This window comes from Dipodomys ordii, unplaced genomic scaffold (assembly GCF_000151885.1).
Source record: "Dipodomys ordii isolate 6190 unplaced genomic scaffold, Dord_2.0 Scaffold100, whole genome shotgun sequence".
NCBI lineage: Eukaryota > Metazoa > Chordata > Mammalia > Rodentia > Heteromyidae > Dipodomys > Dipodomys ordii.
Genome location: NW_012267316.1, coordinates 7,165,653 through 7,189,266, shown reverse-complemented (window position 1 = coordinate 7,189,266; position 23,614 = coordinate 7,165,653). Strand labels below are relative to the sequence as shown.

Here is a 23,614-nt window from a genome sequence, read left to right as displayed (position 1 = left end):
GTCTTTAAATCAAAGTTGTTTAAAACAACACTAATATAAAAAGAACAATCTATGTTTGTGGCTTAAGGTGGCGCAGGCCTCTTGAACGGTAAAGACCTCTTTCTCCTACCAATCAACTCCCCATTTTTACCAAACCTTCCAGAAGTTTTTTTTTAAATGTACTTTGAAGTATATGTGTGTTTCTTTTTTCCTTTTCCTTCTTTCATTAAAGTGAAATGGTAGCATGCTGTATGCGCTGATTTCTAGCTGTATATCACTTGTGAACAGTAGTGATTTGCAAACATCCCTCAGCCTGTAGTGGTAGCTTATGCCTGTAATCTAGCTACTCAGGAGGCTGAGATCTGAGGCCCATGGCTTAAAGCCAGTATGGGCAGGAAAGTCTATGAGACTCTTATCTGCAGTAAACCAGAAAAAACCGAAGTGCTAGAGTGCCAGCCTTGATTGCAAAAGCCAAGCAAGAGCACAAGGCCCTGAGCAAAGCCTCAGTACTGGCAGAAAAACCAACAAGAAAAACACTCCCTGCCCAGTGCCTTAACCCCCCAGGATGAGGGCTGCTTGCCCACATTCACTGGGTCTGCTGCACCCTAGCGAGGAGGGGGTCAGGGGAGAATGTCAGGGTGCTCCTCTTCATGTGGCATCATTTCCTCGACCTTGTCCTTTACATTTTCACATGTGTCAAGATGGCTCTGTAACTTTACAGAAGTCACATCAGCTCTGTTCTAGAGGGACACATGGAAAGCTGGTTTTGGAAACCTTGTTCTTTTAAGAGAGGAGAGTAGCTTTCCTGATTCTCCGCAAGGGTGAAGGCATGCAGAGGTCCCTGGGTATTTGTGGGAGAAGATTGCAGTTTTAGGGGATGAACAGTTGTAAAAATCAGGGACCAGGTACTTTAAACCCTTATTAGCCAAATAAAGGTAAAAATAAATACCTGAGACTGAATGTGCTGGCACACTTCTGTAATCCCAGCCATAAAAATGTAGATAGAAGAATTGTAGTCTGAGGCAAACAGGAAATCCTAGCCAAAAAGTAGTGATCAAACTCTCATCTGGGGAGGAGAGTTTACTGGTAATCAGGTGGACCATGAACTTGACCAAGAGCTGAGTGTCTCCTGAAGAGGAGAGGAATCTTACCCTGGCTGCCAGCCCCTCCCAGCCTATCTAAGCTGGGTATACTGCTGTCTGAAGTTCAACAACCAGTTGTCCTGATGAATAGGAATGGAAGAGAAGGGGGAGGAATGTACAACCCGGCTGTATCTCATCTCCTTGTCTACTACTGACTGATATTTGCTAATATAAATAATAGTAAATTATTGAGACCTCTTCTTTTTTTAAAAAAAGGTCTAGGGATGTGGCTTAAATGGTGGAACATCTGTCCAAGAAAACCACAAAAAAGGCTTCCCCCCATCTGAATGCATTCAGTTTCTTACTCTTCTGTGCTTTTCCCTGATAAAGAAATCATTTTTTCTCCTGGTAACCATTAAATGAAGGCAATAGCAATTTAGTATCTTGTGTAAAGTTGTTAGGTGTTGTAACTTGTGTGTCAGTTGAAAGTAGGATTAATATTCATTCCTACAACCCTATTTGGAATTCACTAGCACTAAGTAAATATTGCATGTGAAAAGTGTCAGAGAAGAGGTTAAACCTGGATGTCCAAGTTGAGAAAATAGCTGTAATAATACAGTGCTAATGATAATAGAGTGTCATAACCTCTAAACACTGCTGGTTCTGTGAATGTTCAGTAGGTTTGCTAGGGGATTGGAAGAAATAGCAACCAATGGGGCAGCCTTGTGTCTTCTGATGCTCCAGAGAAGTTTGATAAGTCCTCAAATAACAAAAATGGTCATAGAGAGAATAGTAATTGAGATCCAATACCCAGGATTCTCCACTAAGTCTGGTGGATCCAGTATTTGTCTACATCCCTTTCTATCCAAATTAAAGAAAATGTTTTCTCTGTCATACATCTTATGTGTAAAATAGTTTAGTTTGTTATACCATTTTTTTATTGTAAAGATACTATACAGAGGGTTACAGTTACATGAGTGAGGTAATGAGTACACTTCCTCTTGAACGTTGTTACCCCCTCCATTGTTTTCCCCCTACCATCCCCTCCCTCCCTCCCTTCCCCCAGGTTCTTTTTTTTTTTTTTGATTGTGATTAAGTGGTTACATAATTTCCGGAATTTCACAGTATTGTGGAATAATGATGCTCATTTAAAGTCACAAGTTCATTCTAACTTTCCTGGAGCAAATTGTCTATCACAGTCTGTAACATATAACGGTGTTCACATGTTATATACCATGTATGTGATCAGCAGCATGGGGATATATAGTAGTGGTTCAACCAGATGAGTGGGAGTTCTTTGTTTCTTAAGTCCTGTTAGTTTTGTCGTATCACCTAACATTTTGGATTTAGCATCCACTTATCAGGGAGACCATGTACCGTTTGTCTCTTCATTCTTGGCTTACCTCGCTCAACATGATTCCTTCTAGCTCCATCCATTTCCCTGCAAATGCCATTATTTTGTCATTTCTAATGGCTGCATAATATTCCATTGTGTATAGATACCACAATTTTTGGATCCATTCATCTGTGGTGGGACATCTGGGTTGTTTCCATATCCTAGCTATTGTGAACAGTGTGTTATACCATTTTTTATTATTGTTATCTTTAAGTAGTTGTACAAAGAAGTTCCCATTCTACGAAACAAGGTGTCTAACAACATTGTCACCCATCCCTCCTACGCCTTCCTTACACCCACTTTTTTTAAAAATTGAGATAGGTGATTACATAAATTTCACATATTTCACAGTATTGTGGAATAGTGATTCTTAGTTAAAATCACAAGCACATTTTAACCTTCACAAGGCAAATTGTCATTATCATGGTCTATAAAGTTTGTGAATTCTATGAGCTTTGACAGTACAATTATTTCTTCCACATCAGGTGATGTTTACATTTCTTTCCTTTTGCTTAGTGTAGGCTATTCCCTCTTTCCCTCTCATTCCTCCCTTCCTATCACTGTCTTTGGGTTGCTTAGTTCTTTTCTTCTATGTCCAGGGCAGCTGATAGACCCCTTCGTTGTGTGTTGTTCTGTTTCAGAGAAAAATTTAAAGCTATTCATTCTTGCTGGTGGTATAAGGTAATATTTTTTTTCATTTGTAAATAATTTTATCTTATAAAAGCTATGGAGAATTAGGTTGCAAGTTAATTTATCTCAATATATTGACAATAAAATTTTAATTCACTTTAAAAAATGGTCATAGAGAAAACATAGACAAGCCTAATGTGCTGTGTGATACTATCCTGCAGAATACAATGTGTGATTAGGGTGCTCTCTCTGCTCACCTCAGGAGGTACTTAGGGATAGCCTCTCAGCAGGGTCAGGGGTGGGTGAGCAGGTGCCTGAATGTAGACCTGAACCTGTTGGCTACTGCTTGTTGGGAGCACATGGAACCTGAGGACCAACCTGAGACTAGAGCAGGGCCCAGCACTGACAGCACTGGCCCCGCCTATCCTTTGGGGCCTGCCATCACTGCATCCTGGAGGTGTTTAGGCAAGGGCACAGGCAGGCTGTGAGTTGCTGGTTTTAAGACTGTCTTTGTTTATTGAACAGGAATTGACTTAACTTTCCCAGAGTTCATCCTTTCCAAGAGTCCAGGATATGAGAGAAAGATTTTCTCAAGCTGTGACTCCTCCCTCCATTTACTGACAGAAGTTTCTAGTGGTTGTTTTGTTTTGTTTGTACCAGTATTGGTACAAACTCAGGGCCTGGGTGCTGCCCCTTCGTTTTTTTTCACTCCACTCTGGTACTCTACCACTTGAGCCACACCTCCACTTTTGGATTTTCTTGGGTGGTAACAAATGATACATAAAATGTAAGCCTGATTTCTAACAAACAAGGAGGGGTGGCATCACTCCATGGGTTGGGATAAAAATAAGCAGACTGCTCCACCTGGTATGCTTGCCTAATTCTGTGGAGAGTGTCTATGCACCGTTCTGTGCAGAAGTGAATTGCCTGATGAGATCTCCTTTATCTCTTGTGTGTCTATTTTGTTTCGGATACAGAGGGTGTTGGGTTTCCAACAATTAGAGGTAAGAGGTTCACAGATTTTCCTGCCTTGGCTGGTTTCAAACCATGATCCTCAGATCTCAGCCTCCTGAGTAGGTAAGATTATAAGCATGAACCAGTGGCTAGTTCTGGTGGGTTTTGATCCCAAAGTTTGCAGCCATCACAGGCCAGCTTCATCCAAAAGCAGAGGGCTAGAGTTGGGGTTAAATATAGGAGCCTTCTCAGGTCTGGGAGGCTTGTGAATAGTGGTGCTGGACAGTCAGTGTGGCTCTGCATCAGACTTGTAGTGGCCTGGGCAGGCCTATCTTACGCTGGTCAGATTGCCCAGAGCAGCTGTGTCCTCCTCCGAGGGCTAGCTGAAAGGGCGCCTCCCATACACCTGGCACAAGTAACACAAAATACTTTTTTTTTTTTTTTTTGGCCGGTCGTGGGGCCTGGACTCTGGGCCTGGGAGCTGTCCCTCAGCTCTTCAGCTCAAGGATAGCGCTCTACCACTTGAGCTACAGCGCTTTTTCTGCTTATGTGGTGCTGAGGAATTGAACCCAGGGCCTCATGCATGCAAGGCAAGCACTCTACCACTGAGCCACCTTCCCAGCCCCCACAAAATACCTTTTTATCAGTTTTGGAATATTGAGCAGGGCATTGTTTCCCATACTGTTTTGACCATTTAAATTTAGTTTAATTTTCAGAGGACATACAGTCATCTCTTAAAGTATCTTGTTAATAGCATATTACCTGCCTGAGGTTTATGTTTTTAATTTGGTTTCAGTTCTGGGGCTTGAACACAGGGTCTAGGTGCTCTTAGCCTTTTCACTCAAGGCTGGTGCACTACCACTAGAGCCACAGCTCCACTTTCAGATTTTGGGGATTAATTGGAGTTAAGAGTCTCATTAACTTTCCTATCCTGTCTGGCTTTGAACTGGGATCCTCAGATCTCAGCCTCTTAAGTACCCAGGATTACAGTCATGAGCCACTGGTGCCCAGCCTGGGGCTTTTTTTTTTTCCTCAGTTGTTCCTTTGTACCTTCAGGGAATTGGTTCTAGTACCCAGAGGTCAACAAAAGCCATAATCAAGTTCCTTCTATAAAATGTCACAGAATTTGCATAGAACCTGCAACATCCTCTTGTATATATTAAATCATCTCTAGATAACAGACAATGCTAGCAGTGTAAATGTGTAGTAGTTGTCAAGCTGTGTTAAGAATCACACAAAAAACTACAAGTTTAGCCCAGACACAACTTTTTCCATGAGTATTTAAACCATCTGTAGTTGGTTGAATTTGAAGGTACAGAGGGAGAATGGTGTGTGTGTCTGTATATACATACCCAGACTCCTGCTGCCTTTGAATTTCTAGTTTCCTCCTTGCTCCTGGGTGAGGAGTAAGTTAAACACACTAGGCTCTTCCTACAAACCCTTGCTAGAACGATATTCAAGACAAATCTAGTTTTCTTCCCTTGGACTGTGCAAGGCCATCAGAGCCATGGCCAGGCAGCCTTTGTGGCAATGGTACTAGATCACTGTGATCCAGGATATCTTTCTTGTAAAGAAAGAAAGGAACAATGGGGCTGAATACTTTTTGACACTTTTCCATCCATTTGGCACTGGAATCAAACAAGACAACATTCTGCTCTGAGCCAAAGGGTTTTCAGTTTCTGACAAGCAGGTGATTGCTTGCCTTGGTGCTTCTACCCCCAAACCCATGTTTAGGAAGGGGTGGTGTCTTCCATACAGGGGTCAGATGCTGATGTCTCCACTGTCTCCTTCCCTCTACCAAACAAATTCACTTACAAATGAGCCGTATACTCAGACAATTGTGTGTGTGTGTGCGCGCGCGTGCATGACTGTACTGGGCACTGGGGCTTGAATTTAGGGCCTAGGCACTGTTCCTGAGCTTTATTTTTATTTAAGGCTAGCATTCTTCCACTTCAGCCACACATCCACTTCTGGCTTTTTGCTGGCTAATAGAAGGTAAGAGTCTCTCAGATCTGCCTTCCTGGGCTGGCTTTGAACTGCTTAATCCTTAAGATCGCAGCCTCCAGAGTAGCTAAGATTACAGATCACCCACTCTGCCTAAGATTTGCCTTTTTAAAATGTCCACATTAGCCAGGTGCTGGTGGGTCACGCTTGTAATCCTAGTTACTCAGGAGGCTGAGATCTAAGGATCGTGGTTTGAAGCCAGCCCAGGCAGGAAAGGCTGTGAGACTCTTACCTCTAATACATTATTCAGAAAAACCCTGGTGGTGCTGTGGCTCAAGTGGTAAAGTGTTAGCCTTGAGCCTGAAAAGTTCAGGGATAGTGCCCAGGCCCTGAGTTCAAACCCCAGGACCAGCAAAAATAAATAAATAAATAAAGATTAAATAAAAAAATGTCTACATCACTATTCCTGTTTGTCCCCCTGTATTTTTTTTTTTTTTTTGCCAATCCTGGGGCTTGAACTCAGGGCCTGAGCACTGTCCCTGAGCTTCTCTTCAGTCAAGGCTAGTGCTCTACCACTTGAGCCACAGAACCACTTCTGGCTTTTTCTGTTTATGTGGTGCTGAGGAATTGAACCTAGGGTTTTGTGCCTGCTGGCCAAGCGCTCTACCACTAAGCCACATTCCCAGCCCCTGTCCCCCTGTAATAGAGGATTCCTAGAGTCTCTGTAAGAGTTGCTCTGGGCCAGGGTGTAACTCAGTGATAGAGTACCTGCTTAGCCTCAGGGAGGCTCTGGGTTTAATCTCCAGACCAAAATTCTAAAAATTAGCCAGGTTCAATGGTGCACACCTATAGAACCAGCTATTTTGGAGGCTGAGTGAGGAGGATTGCTTGGGTCCAAGAGTTCAAGGCTAGCCTGGGCAACAGTGACAGTTTCTCAAACATTATTTGTGAAGTTTATTTGTTGTTGTTGTTTTACTGGCTTACATTAGTTTTATAGAGGGGAGTTCATTTTAAAAACACTTATTATTAGCCGTGCTTGGTGGCTCATTCCAGTAATCTTAGCTACTTAGGACGTGAGATCAAGAGAATCAATGTTTGAGGCCAAGATTTCATCTTACCCAATGAAAAGTTGGGTATGGTGGAATAAGCCCAACTGGTTATGTGGGAAGGGTAAATAGGAGGATCGCTTTCCAGATCAGCCGAGGCACAAACATGACACCTATTTGAAAAATAACTAAAGCAAAAAAAGAGCTGGGGACTTGATTCAAGAGATAGAAAGCCTACCTAACAAGCATAAGGTCCTAAGTTCAAACCCCAGTACCACGAAAAAATTGATTAGTGTCATAAAGCTTATTTTCATAACTTTCCTTACTTTTTCCTTGGCCAAACTGTCAGTATGATAAATTTAATATTTATTTTGGCATAACCGGCATTCATTTTAAAACCATAATTTTGTGATTACTAGTAAAAGCTAACAGCTATGCCATAAAAAGAGGTCAGTAGTAACGAATGGGATGAACTCAGTATTGATAAATACCTTTTGCATTTCTGTAGCAGCTTGGAGGGCAGGTCTCCAGGGCCTGTGCATCTGCACACACTGCAATGGGAGGAGGTTGAGCTTGCAGATTGCTCTATCAAGGGGCTCTGGAGATGGGGGAGAGCTGTCTTTATAGGAAGAAAGCAGGAAGACAAGGGCTTAGGAGGTAGTGGTAGACGGCTTGCCTGGCATTTGCAAGTCCCTGCATTCCACCCAGCACTGTGCATATGTATGCACATGTACACACACATAGACAACCCAGGATAGCAAAAAGTATTCTTCAAATTTCAAGTCCACTGTGCTAATACCATGACAGGCAAGAATTTAACTTAGAATTATACTCTGACTTAAGGAAAGGCAGGGATGTGGCTGTTGGAGTACACTTAAAACTGCTGGTTGTTCTGAAGACAATTGGAAGTTCCCATCTTATTTCTTACTTATTCTCATTTCCATGTTGAACATGCTCACTCTCTCTCTCCACATCTGTGGAGGACTTGTTTCATACCAGACATTTTAGGAATATGGCAGGAAAGAAGTGTGACAAGATCTTCGTATCTTCATGGGACAATGGACTAGAATGGTGTGTGTGTGTGTGTACTGGGGCTTAACTCAGGGCCTTGTGTTCTCATTTAGCTTTGTTTGCTCAGGGTTGGTGCTCTACCACCTGAACCACAGCTCTACTTCTAGTTTTTACTAGTTAATTGGAAATAAGAGTCTCTCAGATTTGTCTGCCTAGCTTTGAACTGGGATCCTCAGGTCTGATTCCTGAGTAGTTAAGATTACAGGTCAAAGCCACCAGTGCTTGACCAATGTACTAGGATATTAGGTGCTAAGTATGACAGAAAAACCTGCCCAGAAATATGGAGGGCAGGAGTTGATACTGAGAGGAATGAGGATTATTAAGAGGATCCTTCAGGAAGAAGCAGCATTTTCTGTGGAGACATATGGGCAGCACCATCAAGTCAACCATGGCATGAATCTACCTGAGGTCAGAACTTCCAACTAGTTGACCTCGTCAAAGAGGGCACTTTGCAGGGAATAAGGTCTGCCTTATCCTGGATGCATTAAAACAGGTGAGGGCCTAGAAGATGAAGGCAGAGGGTTCCTGCAGTCGGTTGTTGGCATGGATTCCTTTCAACAGTCGAGATCAGCTCTGAAAGGCCAGCTGTAGAAATGAGAGTTGGTGAGTTCAGGCAGTGACCTGCTTTTCTCGGAGTTGCACGTGGGAGGCGTGCAGATTTGGAGCCACCTGCAGCTGTGACTCTCTCCTGGGTAACAAGTTGCTTTGTTGCTGAAGATGTAATTTGTGTGGTAATGCATGTCACAGAGATGAAAATGAACAGTTACAGTGTTCACCTATGAAGTCACTTTCTCTTCATATCAAAGCAGGAAGTAGGGGCTGGGAATGTGGCTTGGTGGTAGAGTGTTTGCCTCGCATGCAGGGACCTTACATTCGATTCCTTGGTACCACATAATCAAAAAATAAAATTAATTAAAAAGAAAATTTAAAAAAGCAGGAAGTATGCAGTGAACTGTGGGAACAAAGGGATGTGTTGCCCACTACTGCCATGGCAGGTAAGATCTTCCAATAGGACCCAGTGCTGGACTCAGTACTGAAGCTAAGTGGCTAGTACAAGGTTGGTTGTTTTGTGTGTGTGTGTGTGTGTGCACCTGTGGTGGTAGTCATGGGACTGGGAATTTGATCCCAGGGTTTTGTACATACAAGGCAAGCACTCTATCAGAGTTATAGCCTCAGCTGCAAGGAAGGTGTGTGTGTTTCATAGTTAACTTCCTTCTGAGGTTTGACTATTTCCTTTTGAGAGATGGACTAAAACTTGTTTATGGCAACTTGTACAACTATTTGCCTCTGCTTTTGAGTTTCAAATAAGTAACATTTTGTACTTTCTTGCTTTTGTGTAATATTCATAACCAAGTCTGTCTTCAAAAGACAGAAACGTTACTTGGAAAGAATTGCCATTTCACATGTCAGTGAAAGGATTTGCTTGGATTACCCAAAGATTTTTTCCCCCCTCAATTACTAATTACAATTGGCTCAGTTTAAAGGTTTACCACTTGGTCAACCTGTGAAGTTCTCTCACCTGATTCCCAGCACTCAAGAGGACGCACAGGGAAGAAAGATGCCTGTACTACACAGCAAGACTTCCAAAAAGTGGGCGCTTACCAAGCAAGAGCTCAAGGCCCTGAGTTCAAGCTCCAGTACCAGCATGTATGTGTGCACACACGTACACCCCTCCCCCCACAGAAAAAACAAAATTAGATGCTTGGTATTGCTGTCAAAAAAAACCTACTTTGCTAATTAGTCTAGGGTTTTGTTGTTGTTGTTTTGTTTTTTAGGTATCAAGATCTAGGGTCTTGGCTCCTTAAAAAAACCTAGGGCGGAGTCCAGCCATTATGTATCCCATGCACTTGACTCCTTGTAACCTGGAATTGGAGCAGGATGACTCTGGAGGTTTGTAGCTGGTGCATGGCTAAATTTGGATTCTCTTTTCAGATGTGTAAAACCAAAGCTGCTGCCATGTTTGCTTTTGATGTCAGTATGGAATCTTAACTCGGGGTCTGAGAGCTGTCCCTTAATCTTTTCTCTTAAGGCTGGTACTCTACTACTTTGAGCAACAGTTCTACTTCCAGCTTTTTAGTGATCATTTGGAGATAAGAGTCTCCTAGACTTTTCTGCCTGGGCTGGCTTTGTACCACGACCCTCAGATTTCAGCCTCCCAAGTAGCTAGGATTACATGGGTGAGCCACCAGCACCTTGCAAGTTTCTTATATTTTTCTGCTTTCCCACTGGGGCTCCATATACAGAGGCTACAGTGTTCACAGGTTTACCTGAGAAGATTGGCTGTTCCTTCCCACTCCACGTCCTTCCCTAGAACTTTACACTTAGGAACTGCTTAGGAACTTCGATTTGTGGTACAGCAATCTTCAATCCACCTGTGGCAGGTTTCTCCTGAGGAGCTGGGATGTAGGTTTTCGGTGCATGCACACTTCCTCCCCCCCAGGAAAGGAGAAGGCCAGGATGCAGGTCACTGCTCATACGTCTCATGTTGTTATCACAGAGAAACTTCAGTGCAAAAATGAAAAAGCGCCTTAAAAAGGTCAGGTGACCCAGAGAACAGCTTGTGTACATAGATCTATATAAAATTCAGTATCATGTGATGCTAAGATATGCAGTCTATAGCACCACTCCTAGAGTGCATGAAGTATATATAACAAATTTCCTAAGTTCACACTTGAGGAAGATGCCCTTTGAGGAGTGCTATTTAGAAAGTATAAATAAAAACTGGGCATGGTAGAATACATCTATAGTTCTATGAACCCAGCAGACTGAGATGGGAGAATCTTCTGGCTTTGAACCTTGGTCCTCAAATCTCAGCCTCCTGAGTGGCTGCGGTTACAGGTGTGAGTCACTGGCATCCAGCTCAGACTTTATTTCTGAAATTACCATAAGTTACCACTGCTTGGTCTCTTACCTCTCCAGCCTGGTGACTTCAAACAGTGGGTAACCAGAAGACACTGGAACTCAACACAGAAGCTATGACCAAAGACATTTTATTTTTCCCTATATAAGTTTTAAAATAAAATACTTGAATGGAAAACATTTAGTGCCATCATGTCACCCTGAATGTCAGCAATCCCTTTCAACTTTCTACACAGGAGAAGCCAGGTCAAAGTCCAGCAGCAGTACACCTTCAATTGTTCTGATTGTACAAAATTTTTCTGCTGTTCTGCTTTAGTAAACAGGAACATAATTTAAAACACTCATTTCCTATATGATACCTAAAATCCAGTTCCATATTTATTAGTGTAGTTAGAAAAATAAAAGCCTTAAAATTTTCATAGTATGAGTTCATGGTGTTAATTGCATCTCTCTTCATTTTTAATTGGTAAGATCATTAAGTCACTGTACATCAATTATTTGATTTAATTTTTACCTGCTTTGGGACAGTTAATTCCCACTGTCCACTGAATGAATGTCTTTCAAATATTAATGAATATATTACAGTATTGGCAAGCGTCTTACATCTGATACTGGTAAGAAGTGAAGCTACACAGAGAGAGGCATAGATCTCCCTGGGTGACCCCATGGCCTATGGGACAAAAGAACCTGGTGCTCACACCTGGAAGGAGCTGGGATGGAAGAAACAACAAAGATGTGTACACATGCGCAAGGTACATCCAGCTCCAACTGAGACCAGACAACCACAGCTTGTTATTGGTGGGAAGAAAAAGCTTCACCAGGAGGAAACCAGGATAGCAAGGCACACTGCAGGGGGTGGGGTGGGGGAGGCGCAGGGAGCTCTGAGCTGAGGCGCAGGATTTTAAAAGCAAGTGCCTCGAGCTTAAATCAGACTATGGAAAATTCACTTAGTACAAATGTTGAAGGGGGCATGCATGGCCAAGATAAGGGAAAGTAGACACACAAATCTGTTTTGGTACCTCAGAGGTAATTTGATTCTAAAACTTTAATCCTGTTATATGTTCTTTTTTTACACAATTTTCTGCAAACTGTTTCACTGGAAACACCATTCACTCAACCTCTTGGATGAACTGGCAAAGCTGTTCATGGATCTGCAACCATAATGGCCTGGTAAAAGGTGATCACAATGCTCAAGTCATTTGTTGCAACACCCCGTACTGTAACCTGAAGAAGGGGATAAAAAGTTTACTAGAGAACTACTGAACTAGATAGGAAGTTGTGAATGTGAGTGGAATTCTCATTTTGGGGGAGGTGGGTGGTCAGTGTCTTATGTTGCAATACAAACAGCAACCAGTCATTGTTTTAAAAAGCATGTTACCTAGATCCATATTTATATACTCATATAAGTACCACCTCTTCCCCTTACTCCCTTGTAGGAAGCCACAGCAGCTTAAGCCTGGGCCATCCAAGAGGGTGGGCATATTTGTATAGTTGAGATGTTTTCTTGAAAACTTTAAAACATGAGATATAACCAATATAATTTGTGTGTGTGTGTGTGTGTGTGTGCGCACGCACACGCATGCGTGAGCACGTGTGCTGGTACTAGGGCCTGCTTGAACTCAGGGCCTGGGTGATGTTCTTGAGTTGTTTTTTTTGCTCAAGCCTAGCACTCTACCACTTGAGCTTCAGCTCTACTTCTGGCAAAGACAGAGTCTTACAGGCTTTCCTGCCCCATTGTGGCTTTGAACTGCTATCCTCAGATCTCAGGCTCCTAAGGGGCAAGGATTACAAGCATGAGTCACTGGCACCCATCTAACGAACATAATTTTTAAAGTTCTTAAGAAGAGTCTTTAATATAATTGAAACAATTCAGTGTTCTGGTGGTCCACTTTTACATGCATTATAGATAAACTAGTAACATGCATTATTTTACTCAACTGGTAAAGTTTATTTTATAAGTGTAAGTAATTTAAAGCCAGTTCCTAAACTGTAAATTTCAGTTAGAAAACTACGACTGGAGCAGTTTTGAGGTTATGATGTTAATTTAACGTGGAAATGTTACTATTTTTTTTAATGTGATATGAAATGTGATGGTCATGCCTTTTTATTAAATGGAGCTGCCACAGTGTTGATGACAAATCTGTTCTATAGCTTTCAGGAAACATTTGTGCATGTGCATTTAACTGGTTTTCACGCATCCATGGTGATTTGAAAGGTTGCACATTGCTAAGTATATCAGTCACAAAGGATAGTCCATGGAACAGGGCAAAAGAGCTGAGTGGTTTCAGGTGCCAAACGCTACCTGCCAATCTACCTTCACAGAAACCCAACCTACACTTAACTCAATTTTGCAAAAAGCATCCAAACTTTTTGCCAGTCAGGAGTTCAACTTTTTTTTTTTTAATTTTTGAAGAGTTAAATATGTGTTTCTTTTAAAATTCATTTATAAAAATAAATTTTAGTTTGATATTTAGGTACCAAATTGTGGGTGAATTTAGTTGTGATGACTGCACTACAAAATTATGAAAAATGTAGCTGAAAATGGACGAGTTGTGGCTCATTTTCCACTGGAACCTCTCCTGTAACAATCCTTGTCAGAGTTGACAAAATTACAGCTTTGTCCTGAAGCTCCCACAAAATTAACTCTTTTGATTTCTACTATGAAACTATTAGTCACTTTTAATACATTCACGGAAGGGAACGAAAGCCTGTCAGAGGTGCCGCGGTGCTGGGAGGGGGCCAGCAGCTCAGAGGAAGCAGCTGCCTTGTGCAGAGGGATGCAGGCAGAGAGCCCCTTATGGAGTTCGTACCTCAGAACAACAATAATTTAAAAATCAGTTGAAAGTACCAGCAAGTCCTAGGTTTGTGCAGTGAGGCAGTAACAGCCTAGCCCTCCCCAGGGACCTGGCTGGGGGCAGGGCACTGGACACTATGTACATGAGATAGGAACACTGTCATGTGGATATGCCAATATGACTTACTGCTTAGAACTGTGCTAACATCAACACCTCTGTCAGACCCACTTCCCATGCCAGAAACCCTTTGCCTTAGGCAGGGAATTATTTCAGGGACAGTAAGAACCCAACTAAGGAAAAAGTTTCTGGTTTTCACATCCACACACTTAAGAGCAAGTTTCAGGCTGTTGTTTTGTCCTCTGTGAGTGCAAGTGACCAACTGGTTGACCTGTCACGTCTCCTCAACCGATATGAACACAGCATTCAGTCTGTGGGAGAAGGTGAAGCAGCAAAGTCTGATCTAATACAAATTCAAGCCTATGAAATAAAACCAGGGGGAGGAGAGACAGCTTGGCAGTGTTTTCCACTCTGACACCGCCTTGCCTTGGGACACAAAAGCAACTGGAAGGCACGGGCTCAGATCTCATTGATAGTCCTTTCTGAAGGACAGTACTCAGAGGGGGCTGCTGAGGACATATAGAAAGACTGTGTTTTCCTTTTTAATCGGGCTCTTTTGTTGGCCAACACCAGGCTACGCCGACTTGAACTGATGATTTCTGAAATGAACTTTTTGCAGTCTACGCACACCTCCATTGTGCTCCAGTCCTCCATGAACTCTTTGGGAAATTGGAGTTCTTCGTCTGATTTGTCCACCGACTTAGATTTTGAAGAAAACCTGGAAGAAAGAAAGCCCAAACAGCTCAGTATTCCTATTTAAGATTCTATTGCAACATTAGCAAAACATGTAAATTATTAAAAATTTTAAGGGGTGACATTGTCCAAAAAGAAATGTACTCATTACTTGACTTCTGAAACAGTAATCCCTCTTGTATAACACCTTAATAATAACAATAAAATTATATACAAAATATTAAAATCCTTGTCAAAGCATTATGGAATGGGTAAATTGATCACATCATGTTTTTTGGAAGGATTTTTTTTTGTTGTTGTTGTTAACTGGACACAAGGTTCAAAAACATTTTCTTTTTTTTCAGTTGTGGGACTTGAACTCTGGGTCTGGACACTATCCCTCAGCTCTTCAGCTCAAGGCGAGTGCTCTAACCGCCACAGTGCCACTTCTGGTTTTCTGAGTGGTTTACTGGAGATAGGAGTCTCATGGAGTTTCCTGCCCGGGCTGGCTTTAAACGGTGATCCTCAGACTTCTGAGTAGCTCGGATTACAGGCATGAACCACGGATGACTGGCCTCAAAACATTTTTTTTTAAAAAGACAGCAAGGGCTGGGTGCTGATAGTGCCTAGATATAGTACCTCTATATCTAGTTAATCAGCTAGCTAAGATCTAAGGATCATAGTTCCAAGCCTGCCAAGGCAGAAAAAAAGCATGAGATGCTTATCTCCAATTAATCACCAAAAAAAGCCAGAAGTAATAGAAAAAGCTCAAGTGATAGAGCCCCAGCCTTGAGTGAAAAAGCAAAGGGACAGTAATCAGGCCTATAGCTCAAGCCTCAGCACTGGAAAACAAATAAACACCAGGAAATAGGTTTTATTAAGAAATAACACTGAAAAGCCACTTACTGGTGGCTCATACCTATAATCCTAGCTACTAAGGAGTCTGAGATTGTAGGATCACAGTTCCAAGCCAGCCTGAGCAGGAAGTCTGTGAGACTCATATCTCTACTTAACCACCTGAAAACTGGAAGTGGCGCTGTGGCTTAAAGTGGTAGAGAGCTAGCCTTGAGCAAAAGAACTCAAGAGACAGTGCCCAGGCCCCAAGTTTGCGCAAGCCTCACGACTGACAAAACAACAAAAAAAAAATCACTAAAAATTGTGCACTTATAACATCTTTGGAAAAGAGTCTCCAAGGTGTTTGCCTGATGATCATTCACATGTAGACCAGGCATTTTATCAACCAAGACACAAGTACATGTTGCTAATATCCTACTGATGATTCAGAAGGACTTCAAGTTTGTTTTCCAGGGACCTAGTGCTCTGTGTCACGATAAGTGAGCATCAGTAAAATGCTGTGGTGCTATAGGAATGTGCTATAGGAAACTGAAATAAATTGATCATTTTGTTTTTTTGTTTTTGGTGCCAAGTATTGAGGCTTGAACTCAGTGTTATCCCTTAGCTTTTTCACTCAAGGATGGCATTCTACCACTTGAGCCACAGTTCCAGTTCTAGATTTTTGCTGGTTAATCAGAGATAAGAATATCACCGACTTTCCTCCCCAGGTTAGCTTTGAACTGCGAGCCTTAGATCGCAGCCTCCTGAGGAGCTATGATTATAGGGGTAAACCATTGGAGCCTTGCCTATTTTTCTGTCTTATGACACATCCTAAAAAATTATCTTTTGATCAATGTTCTTGCCACTTGTGTTTTTAATTACATATGCTCACTGCCCTATTCTCCTAGACTTGAGAGAGTGGTTATTTGGATTCAGAACTAGATCAACAGCACCATAAAAGTATAAGGAAACAAAGGATCACTAATTCTCTTATTTTTTAACCAATGCAAATATGAAAGGCCAGAAAGAAGGTCCAGGAGGTTGAGGGTAAGCAGGAAAAAGGAGGACTATTGTCTTAAACCCACTTATGACATCCCTATGAGCCTGCATCATGAAGAGGTGGTTCAGAGGACAGAGCCAAAGCACAAGGCAAGTGTCTGGGGCTTGGGGCTCAGGTCTCATGCTAGGCTCTCACAGAGCCATGAGACTCTTCCCTGACAGTCTGGGACCTGAGTTGGTCTTCCTCCTCCATTGTGATGACCAGCAAAGGGACTGGTATTGGGCTTTTTTTTTTTTTTTTGGCCAGTTTAGAAAAGTTTTAAGCATAAATCTTTTACTTCTGCCTTTACAATAATAAACCACTGTAAACACAAAGTAGTTTCTTTCCAAAACTGGAGGAGGAAAGAAGAATTAGACTTGTTCCATTTAAAATCAGGTCAGTTTTAAAGATGACTTCTAAAGAATATAATGGTTACTTCAAAAGTAGGGGAACTACTATATGATTAAGTATCCTTTGAGCAAATTGTCATTATCCTCTGAAGAGTCGCCTTTGAGGAAGCTTGGGAGATTTGTGTGCAAGTCTGAACCAACAAAGGAACCAGCAAATTCCTCTTTTGTCAAACCTAACCCTTCTTTGCAGTCCCTGTAAGCAGAGAGGATTCTTGGAAGACCCAGGTCCTGGCTTACCTGGCAATGCCCCGAAGTGGCCGATGGTGGCTAGTGGAGGGCTTTTCTGACCTCATACAACTTTCCCCTCTTTGCAAGGCAGAAGGTCCCAAGGAAAAGATAGGGAGCGTGGAGTATGGCTTGGAGGGCAGCCGCATCTATTATTCCCCCCCCACCCCCCCAAAAAAAGAAAACATGAGAATGAGCAAGACTAGCATAGGCAAAACATGGACACAACTCTATTTAACCAAGCTGGGCTTACCTTTTTGCAACACTGTGAGCATACAGGCCTGTGTACAAAAGCAGAAGCATTAGTTGGCGTGACACAAAGGATGTGAGCAGAGTTCAAGAGGCCAGTGCAACACAATATGACTTCTATAACAAGATGCATACACTCTCTTCTTCTTAGACCAGAATGTAACAAACTAATTCAAATAGAATTGCCAAAAAGACAATAAATCTGTAAAGCTTAACTGTCCCTCTGTCCTTCACTGATAAGGGAAGATACTATTCCTGATCTTAGCTAAAAGGTCAAGACATGATTACTATGTCCCTTACAAAAGAATCAACTTCTGTTTGGAATTTTCTTATTATTTTTTAGACTCACATAATAACCATAAATGTCATTTAAACACGATGCATTAGTTATTTGCTTACATAAAAGAAATAACAGAGAAAAATTTCCCAGGTTCAATAATAGTTTGGTTCATTCTTGAAGAAATAGATCGTCCTTCCTAAGTGGCAAGGAAGGTATGAGGTAATACAACAGAATGGATCATTTCTAACACTACTCCTAGGTGGAAAAATGATGAAACAGTAGAGGTAATTGTATTTCTTTTTATGAATTTGTTTTTGGAACAGGTCTTACTATGTCATCCAGGCTAGCCTTGAACTCTAGATCTTCCTGCCTCAGCCTGTAGTCTGTGGGTATTGGGATTACAGGTATGTCCCACTATGTCCAGCAGTAATTGGCATTTCTTTAGTACTGTGAAATATACCTTTTTATCAATTACCTTACCTCTTACAGAACTGACAGGTGTAAGACCAGGTGAAGAAGGAAAACCTCCGTGTCCGGCAACAAAAGCAGAGCTAAAAAATACAAAGTTAAAAACAGGACCAACAGCTGCCCATCTAACTCCCATAGCTCAATATACTTCATATTCATCTAGGGGGATGTTTCATAGACAGAGGGAGGAGGTATCTGGTTCAGTGATACTTATAATTTGGCATTATGTTTATATAATTCTCCTTCAAAAAATAATAAAAGGCTACAGCACTCAAAAGTCTCATCAGTAAGGTTTTGAAAAACTATGTTTCTCAGACATATTTTCTTTATAAATCTTTTCAAAGTATAGTGATCCAAGTGTAAATATGGCTTCATCAAGCCATACTGCTACTATTAGGATTGCTGTGATTGTCATATAATATATGGTCTCTGTCCATAACTAGTATCTGACTATCTTACCTCCTAAGATCCCCTAAAAGCCTTGTATCATCTGGCCAGTGTACCAGGCTCCTAGGATACCACATCTAGAACTGTCTGTCTTCTATTGTTCCGTTTAATCAACTTTACACAGCTCTACCTTTCCTTTTTTCAGGGCGGTGTAGACATCTTTATACTGTTGGTATTTTTCCAGCTCTGCCTTCACCAGGACCTGACGGATATGCATCACTTCTTCCACGGTAAGGGCGAGGCATTCCACTGGGTAGCAGAATTCCTCCTGAAATTCAAAATGCCACATGAATAAGGAACTCCCATGACTGATCTGGAATTGCAATTTTCCCTTCAGATCATACACCTGGTTAGTAGCTGCAGAGAGGAAAAGAGGCTTCCCATGATCACTGGGACAGAGCTAGCTCCCTCTGGGGACCACCACATCAATGCCAAGTGCAGGAAGACTACAGATGGCAGGAACCAGGACCACAAGACATGCTGTAGGCGACTGAGATATCCAATCCATGAAAACGCCTCGTTTGTTCACATATTTTGCCTATAGTAACTCTCCCATTAAGTACAGCTATACAACTATGCCTGATATCTTGAAAAAAATTGTTTTTTTAAACCAACCTTATGTTGGCTTTCTCCTAATTATGTACAGACATTAGTGTTGTGGTGTGCCCTATATACTAACAGAATAATTGCAAATCCAAAACAGTGGTCCTGTTTTAAGAAAAACAAAACAAAGCTGGTTTGTGGTACCCAGAATAGCCAAGAGAAAGTGGTTAGTAACTTTATAGTGATCAGTTACATCAGCACACTTAAAAAAAATCCAAAGGGTCTGAGTTGAACTGAAACCATGGGAGCAGTTTACAAGCAAAAAGCCATCTCTCCAGGCTGCCCATTGCTCCAGATTTCCATGATTACTTTGCAACAATGGCTGAATGTGCAGTCATCCCTGGGATGGCATGGAAACACTCAGAAGAATTTCATAATAAATATTTATGTTGGCTGGCTTATGTTAATGGCTTTCCTACTAACAGCTGTGGAAGATGTTGATGTAACTGATCCTACTGAATAAGAGCCTCGCACCCATCCGTTCTCCATCCGGCCCACTCTTGATTGGTGGATCTAAGAGAAAGACAGAACAGTCTTGTGCATTCGGGCCCTGCCAGCCTTCAAGGGGCCATTGTGGTGCAGTGACACTGAAACTGAATGTTCTCAGCACAGACACATTATAATTCACTCCCACACACACAATAGCGTTGCTCCCAGGCATTCTGGAACCAAACAAGCCAAATGAGAAAGCACATGACTATGAACGCAGTCAGTTTATGGAGTTTTAACATTCAGTTCTGTCTTTCAATCAGAGGAAAACAAAAATAAAGCTAAGTTGCAAATTCAACAAACATTAGCATTTACTAAAAATAAAAAAGGTAGTTTGACAAACTACTGCTTATTGGTTAAAAAAAGTACAAAATCATCTCTGTTCAAGCTAACTTAAGGTAGACTAAACTGGCTTAAAAATTCTTTGTAAAAAATCCTGCAATTAGGTTTCTTAAGATGAGGAACTTGTTAGTATTTGGAGGGCAAGAATTGTTCAGAAAAATTACATCATTTGCTCTAAGATGCCCACAATACACATTTAAAAAAAATCACCCATCACACAGTTTTCTCTTTCAGTGGGAACAGCTTTTTGAGATAATAGGATTAAAGCAGCATGTTCAATATCTGCTCTGTTTTGCTCCCCCCTGAGAACAGAGCATGGTGTCAAGTGGAACAATGAACTGCCTTTCTGAAGGTCAAGCCATCAGAACTGAGTGCTGGCTCAGGACATCTGAGTGATGGGTTTTCTCTGTTCTTAACACGTCAAAAGAACAAGTTTTCCTACCATGATTTTCACTCAACTGGGATGGTGGCCAATGGCTGGCTGGCAATACTGCTAAACTGTAGCCATCTGGATATAGCCAAGAACCAGATGACCATATGTGTTACTGTGCATGCTAGGAAGACAGCAAGAAGTGTCAATTTCCCCAGCTGTAAACTAGCACACATGGCTGCTAAGCAACCTAGGCAGAGGTAATTCTTTGTTTTTGATGCTGGTACTAGGACTTGAACTCAGGGCTGCTCCTAAGCTTTTTTTTTCTTTTTTTGCTAAAAGCTACTGCCCACTTGAGCTACAGTTCCACTCTAGTTTTTTGGCTAACTGGAGCTAAGAGTCTCATGGACTTTCTTGCCCAGGCTGGCTTTAAAACATGATTCTCAGTTCGCAGCTTCCTGAGGGGCTAGGACTGCAGGTGTGAGCTACCAACACCTAGAATGATACTTCCCTTTTATTAGCAGGGACCAACTTTCTATCATGATAAACCCACCAGCAGGGGGCTTCCCTTGTTTCAGTCACACAAGTCCTTAGTCAAGCAGATCTTCAACTTCCTGCTTTGACCTACAGCAAAGTTAGAACTTCAAAGGACATTAAGAAGTAGATTTTTTTTTTTCTGCTTTGCTTTCTGATTTATTTTTAAAGTTCAAGTAGATTATTACCCTTTAGTAAAATAACTAAACAAGTCAAATGCTAATGTTTTAATTCTGGAGCTTTCTCAAGGACAACAAGACTTTAATGCAACATGAAAATGACATAATAAATACTTTTCATTATTTGTTTCCGATTGACCAAAAAAAAATTAACAGCATCCCCAGAGCCAAATTAAACTTCACAGGTTTTGCTTCAACTTGTGACACCAGGGTTTGAAGTGAGTGAGAGCCTTGCCACTAAGACACTATGCTTTGTCAGTACAGCAGTAGGTGCTCAGCTTATCTGACAGGCTACATTGCATGGAGGGCAAGGGCTACACCACACAACTCCATTTCCCTCACTGTTTTGTGTTCCTATGTGACCAGAGGCAAGCTAAGTCCTCACAGGCTTTTCACAAAGACTACTATATGCCTTTGGAGCTTACTGGCATGCACGCCAGTAAGTTTACTGAGTTTGACTGGGTATACGTTTTAACTATATAAAAGGGGTTAGAATTAGGCAGTACAGAGAGGTTAGCCAGCAGAATTTTGGCGAATAGGTCACTGACAAGTGGGAAGAGATATCTTTTTATTTTCCTTCAGTACTGGGGATTGAACTCAGGGCCTGGGCACATTCCCTTGGCTTTTTCATTCAAGGCTGGCATTCTACTACTTGAGCCACAGCTCCACTCACAGCTTTTTGCTCATTAATTGGAGATAGGAGTGTCACAAACGTTCCAGGATGGCTGTGAATTGCAATCTTTAGATTTCAACCTCCTGAGTTGCTATTGATGCCTGGCTACATTTTCCATAATGGTCATGAGTAGCGTATATCTGAAGACTGTCTGAAACAACCATTGGTTTTCAAGTTTTTAATAAATCAGAGAGGCAATTTTAAGCCAAAATAGCAATTAAGTGTAAATACTCTTCTCTTTTTTCAAATTCAATTTTAACATCCAGAATAAATACTTTCTTTGTGGGAAACAGATATAGCTTCCTGTAGAGCTATCTCAGTTAGGAGGTGTTGACAGCAAAATGCCAACATGTAGGAGTGGCAGGAATTAAAGAGTCACCCCCATACCTCACTGTTCTGCCCAATGGACAGATCTAAAATGGGAAAAAGGACAGAGACCTCATGACAAATGATAGAGGAAGGAATGTGCTGCATCTGGCTTACATCTAGAGCCTCCTTTCTACCAAGGTGACTAATAGAATAACAAAGGGCCCAGCTGCTAGGTCATCATTAGTAAACATCAGGTCTTTAAGAGTCAGGCCTGGCTGTTCACCAGCATCTGCTATGTGTATGTGTGTGTGTGTGGCTCTTTGGTACTTAATTGGAGATTAACTACTTTCCTGCTCAGGCTGGCTTCGAACTGTGATCCTCAGAAACCAGCTTCCCGAGTAGCTAGGATTTACAGGCGTGAGCCACTGGTTCCTGGCATTCTTCTGGGGAGTGAGGTGGAGTGGGAGAGCACTGGTACTAAGGCTTGAACTCAAGGCCTAAGCATATTCCTTAGCTTTTCTGCTCAAGGCTGACACTTCACCACTTGAGCCACAGCTCCACTTTCAGTTTTTACTTTGGTTGTTCATTGGAGATCAAAGTCTCATGGACTTTCCTGCCAGGGCTGGCTTCAAACTGCGATCCTCAGATCTCAGCCTTCTGAGTAGCTAGGATACAGGCATGTACCATCTGTGTCTAGCTAATGATTTCCTCTTAAAATCTTTTTGATGTGTTCCTCAACAACATGTACGTTCAAATAATAGTAACATGGATTATCATGTGAGAAAAATCTCAAAAGGAGAATTGAAGTGTTTTAGATAACCCTATCAATAAAAAAGGAAACAATTATTTTCTAATGAGAAACAACATCTTGATTATTATAATGCATTTGGCAGGTGCTAGTTCTGGTTCAGGTTAGCCAGAACTGGCCTAGCCTCTGGATACTGGGAGACAGAGCTCATGGAGGTTGACAGGAAGTGGCAATGACGCACACGTACCTCCGGGTACAGGCAGTTTATGGTAGCTACTTGGCTGGCAGGAGCTGCTTTGCCAGCTGGGTGAGTGAGCAAACCTGGTGGTGAGGGAGGCCCCAAGAGGAAAGCACCCAGGCCCTCAGAGGGCCTCTTGTGGAGAAGACAGGTTCCTGGTGACTCATTCCCAGAGACAGACACCCACAACCTCTCTAATGTGATGCTGCATTTTGAGTCTGTTGTCCTTTCAGTAATTTCTTTCTTAAGTGAAATCATGGCATGTTCTACACATCCTACACAAGATTGGAATCAATGATCAGAAGCAAAGGGCCCGTCTGAGCTGTTAATTCTTGCAGAGTATAGTAGCTGAGGTATCACTGTCATGGAGATAAAGTAGGTCCCAGAACCAGCAGAAAGAGGCCAACCTTTGAGGATTTCCACCTGCTGGTGAAAGCTCTCTCACAGAGATAATACATAGCCCCTGCTACCCCAAACATGGCTGCTTCAAAAGGATGAGAGCTGAGCAGAGAAGCTGTTTGTATGGTAGAGAAAAGTGGTCGAAAAGGCGTCCTTGGCCATACACTGGTTATCCTAGGAACCTGAACAACAGAAAGGAGAAAGAAAATGGCAGGGGAAAGAAAAGGAGAAAA

At 41.9% G+C, this 23,614-nt stretch overlaps 1 protein-coding gene across 2 annotated transcripts in view; it reads right to left on the bottom strand.

The window, feature by feature from the left end:
* Nucleotides 1-12,783: 12,783 nt before the first annotated feature.
* Nucleotides 12,784-23,614, bottom strand: part of Spire1 (spire-type actin nucleation factor 1) — a 131,582-nt gene continuing 120,751 nt past the window's right edge. The window contains exons 11-16 of one of the 2 annotated variants that reach the window (XM_013027186.1): nucleotides 23,390-23,563; nucleotides 18,628-18,765; nucleotides 18,063-18,133; nucleotides 17,307-17,334; nucleotides 17,066-17,202; nucleotides 12,784-14,591 (exon numbers count right to left, since the gene is read on the bottom strand). In XM_013027186.1, the coding sequence (XP_012882640.1) occupies nucleotides 14,333-14,591; nucleotides 17,066-17,202; nucleotides 17,307-17,334; nucleotides 18,063-18,133; nucleotides 18,628-18,765; nucleotides 23,390-23,563 (807 nt within the window). In that variant the 3' untranslated portion in view covers nucleotides 12,784-14,332. The remainder of the gene's footprint in view (nucleotides 14,592-17,065; nucleotides 17,203-17,306; nucleotides 17,335-18,062; nucleotides 18,134-18,627; nucleotides 18,766-23,389; nucleotides 23,564-23,614) is intronic. The other variant, XM_013027187.1, reaches the window with a different exon arrangement.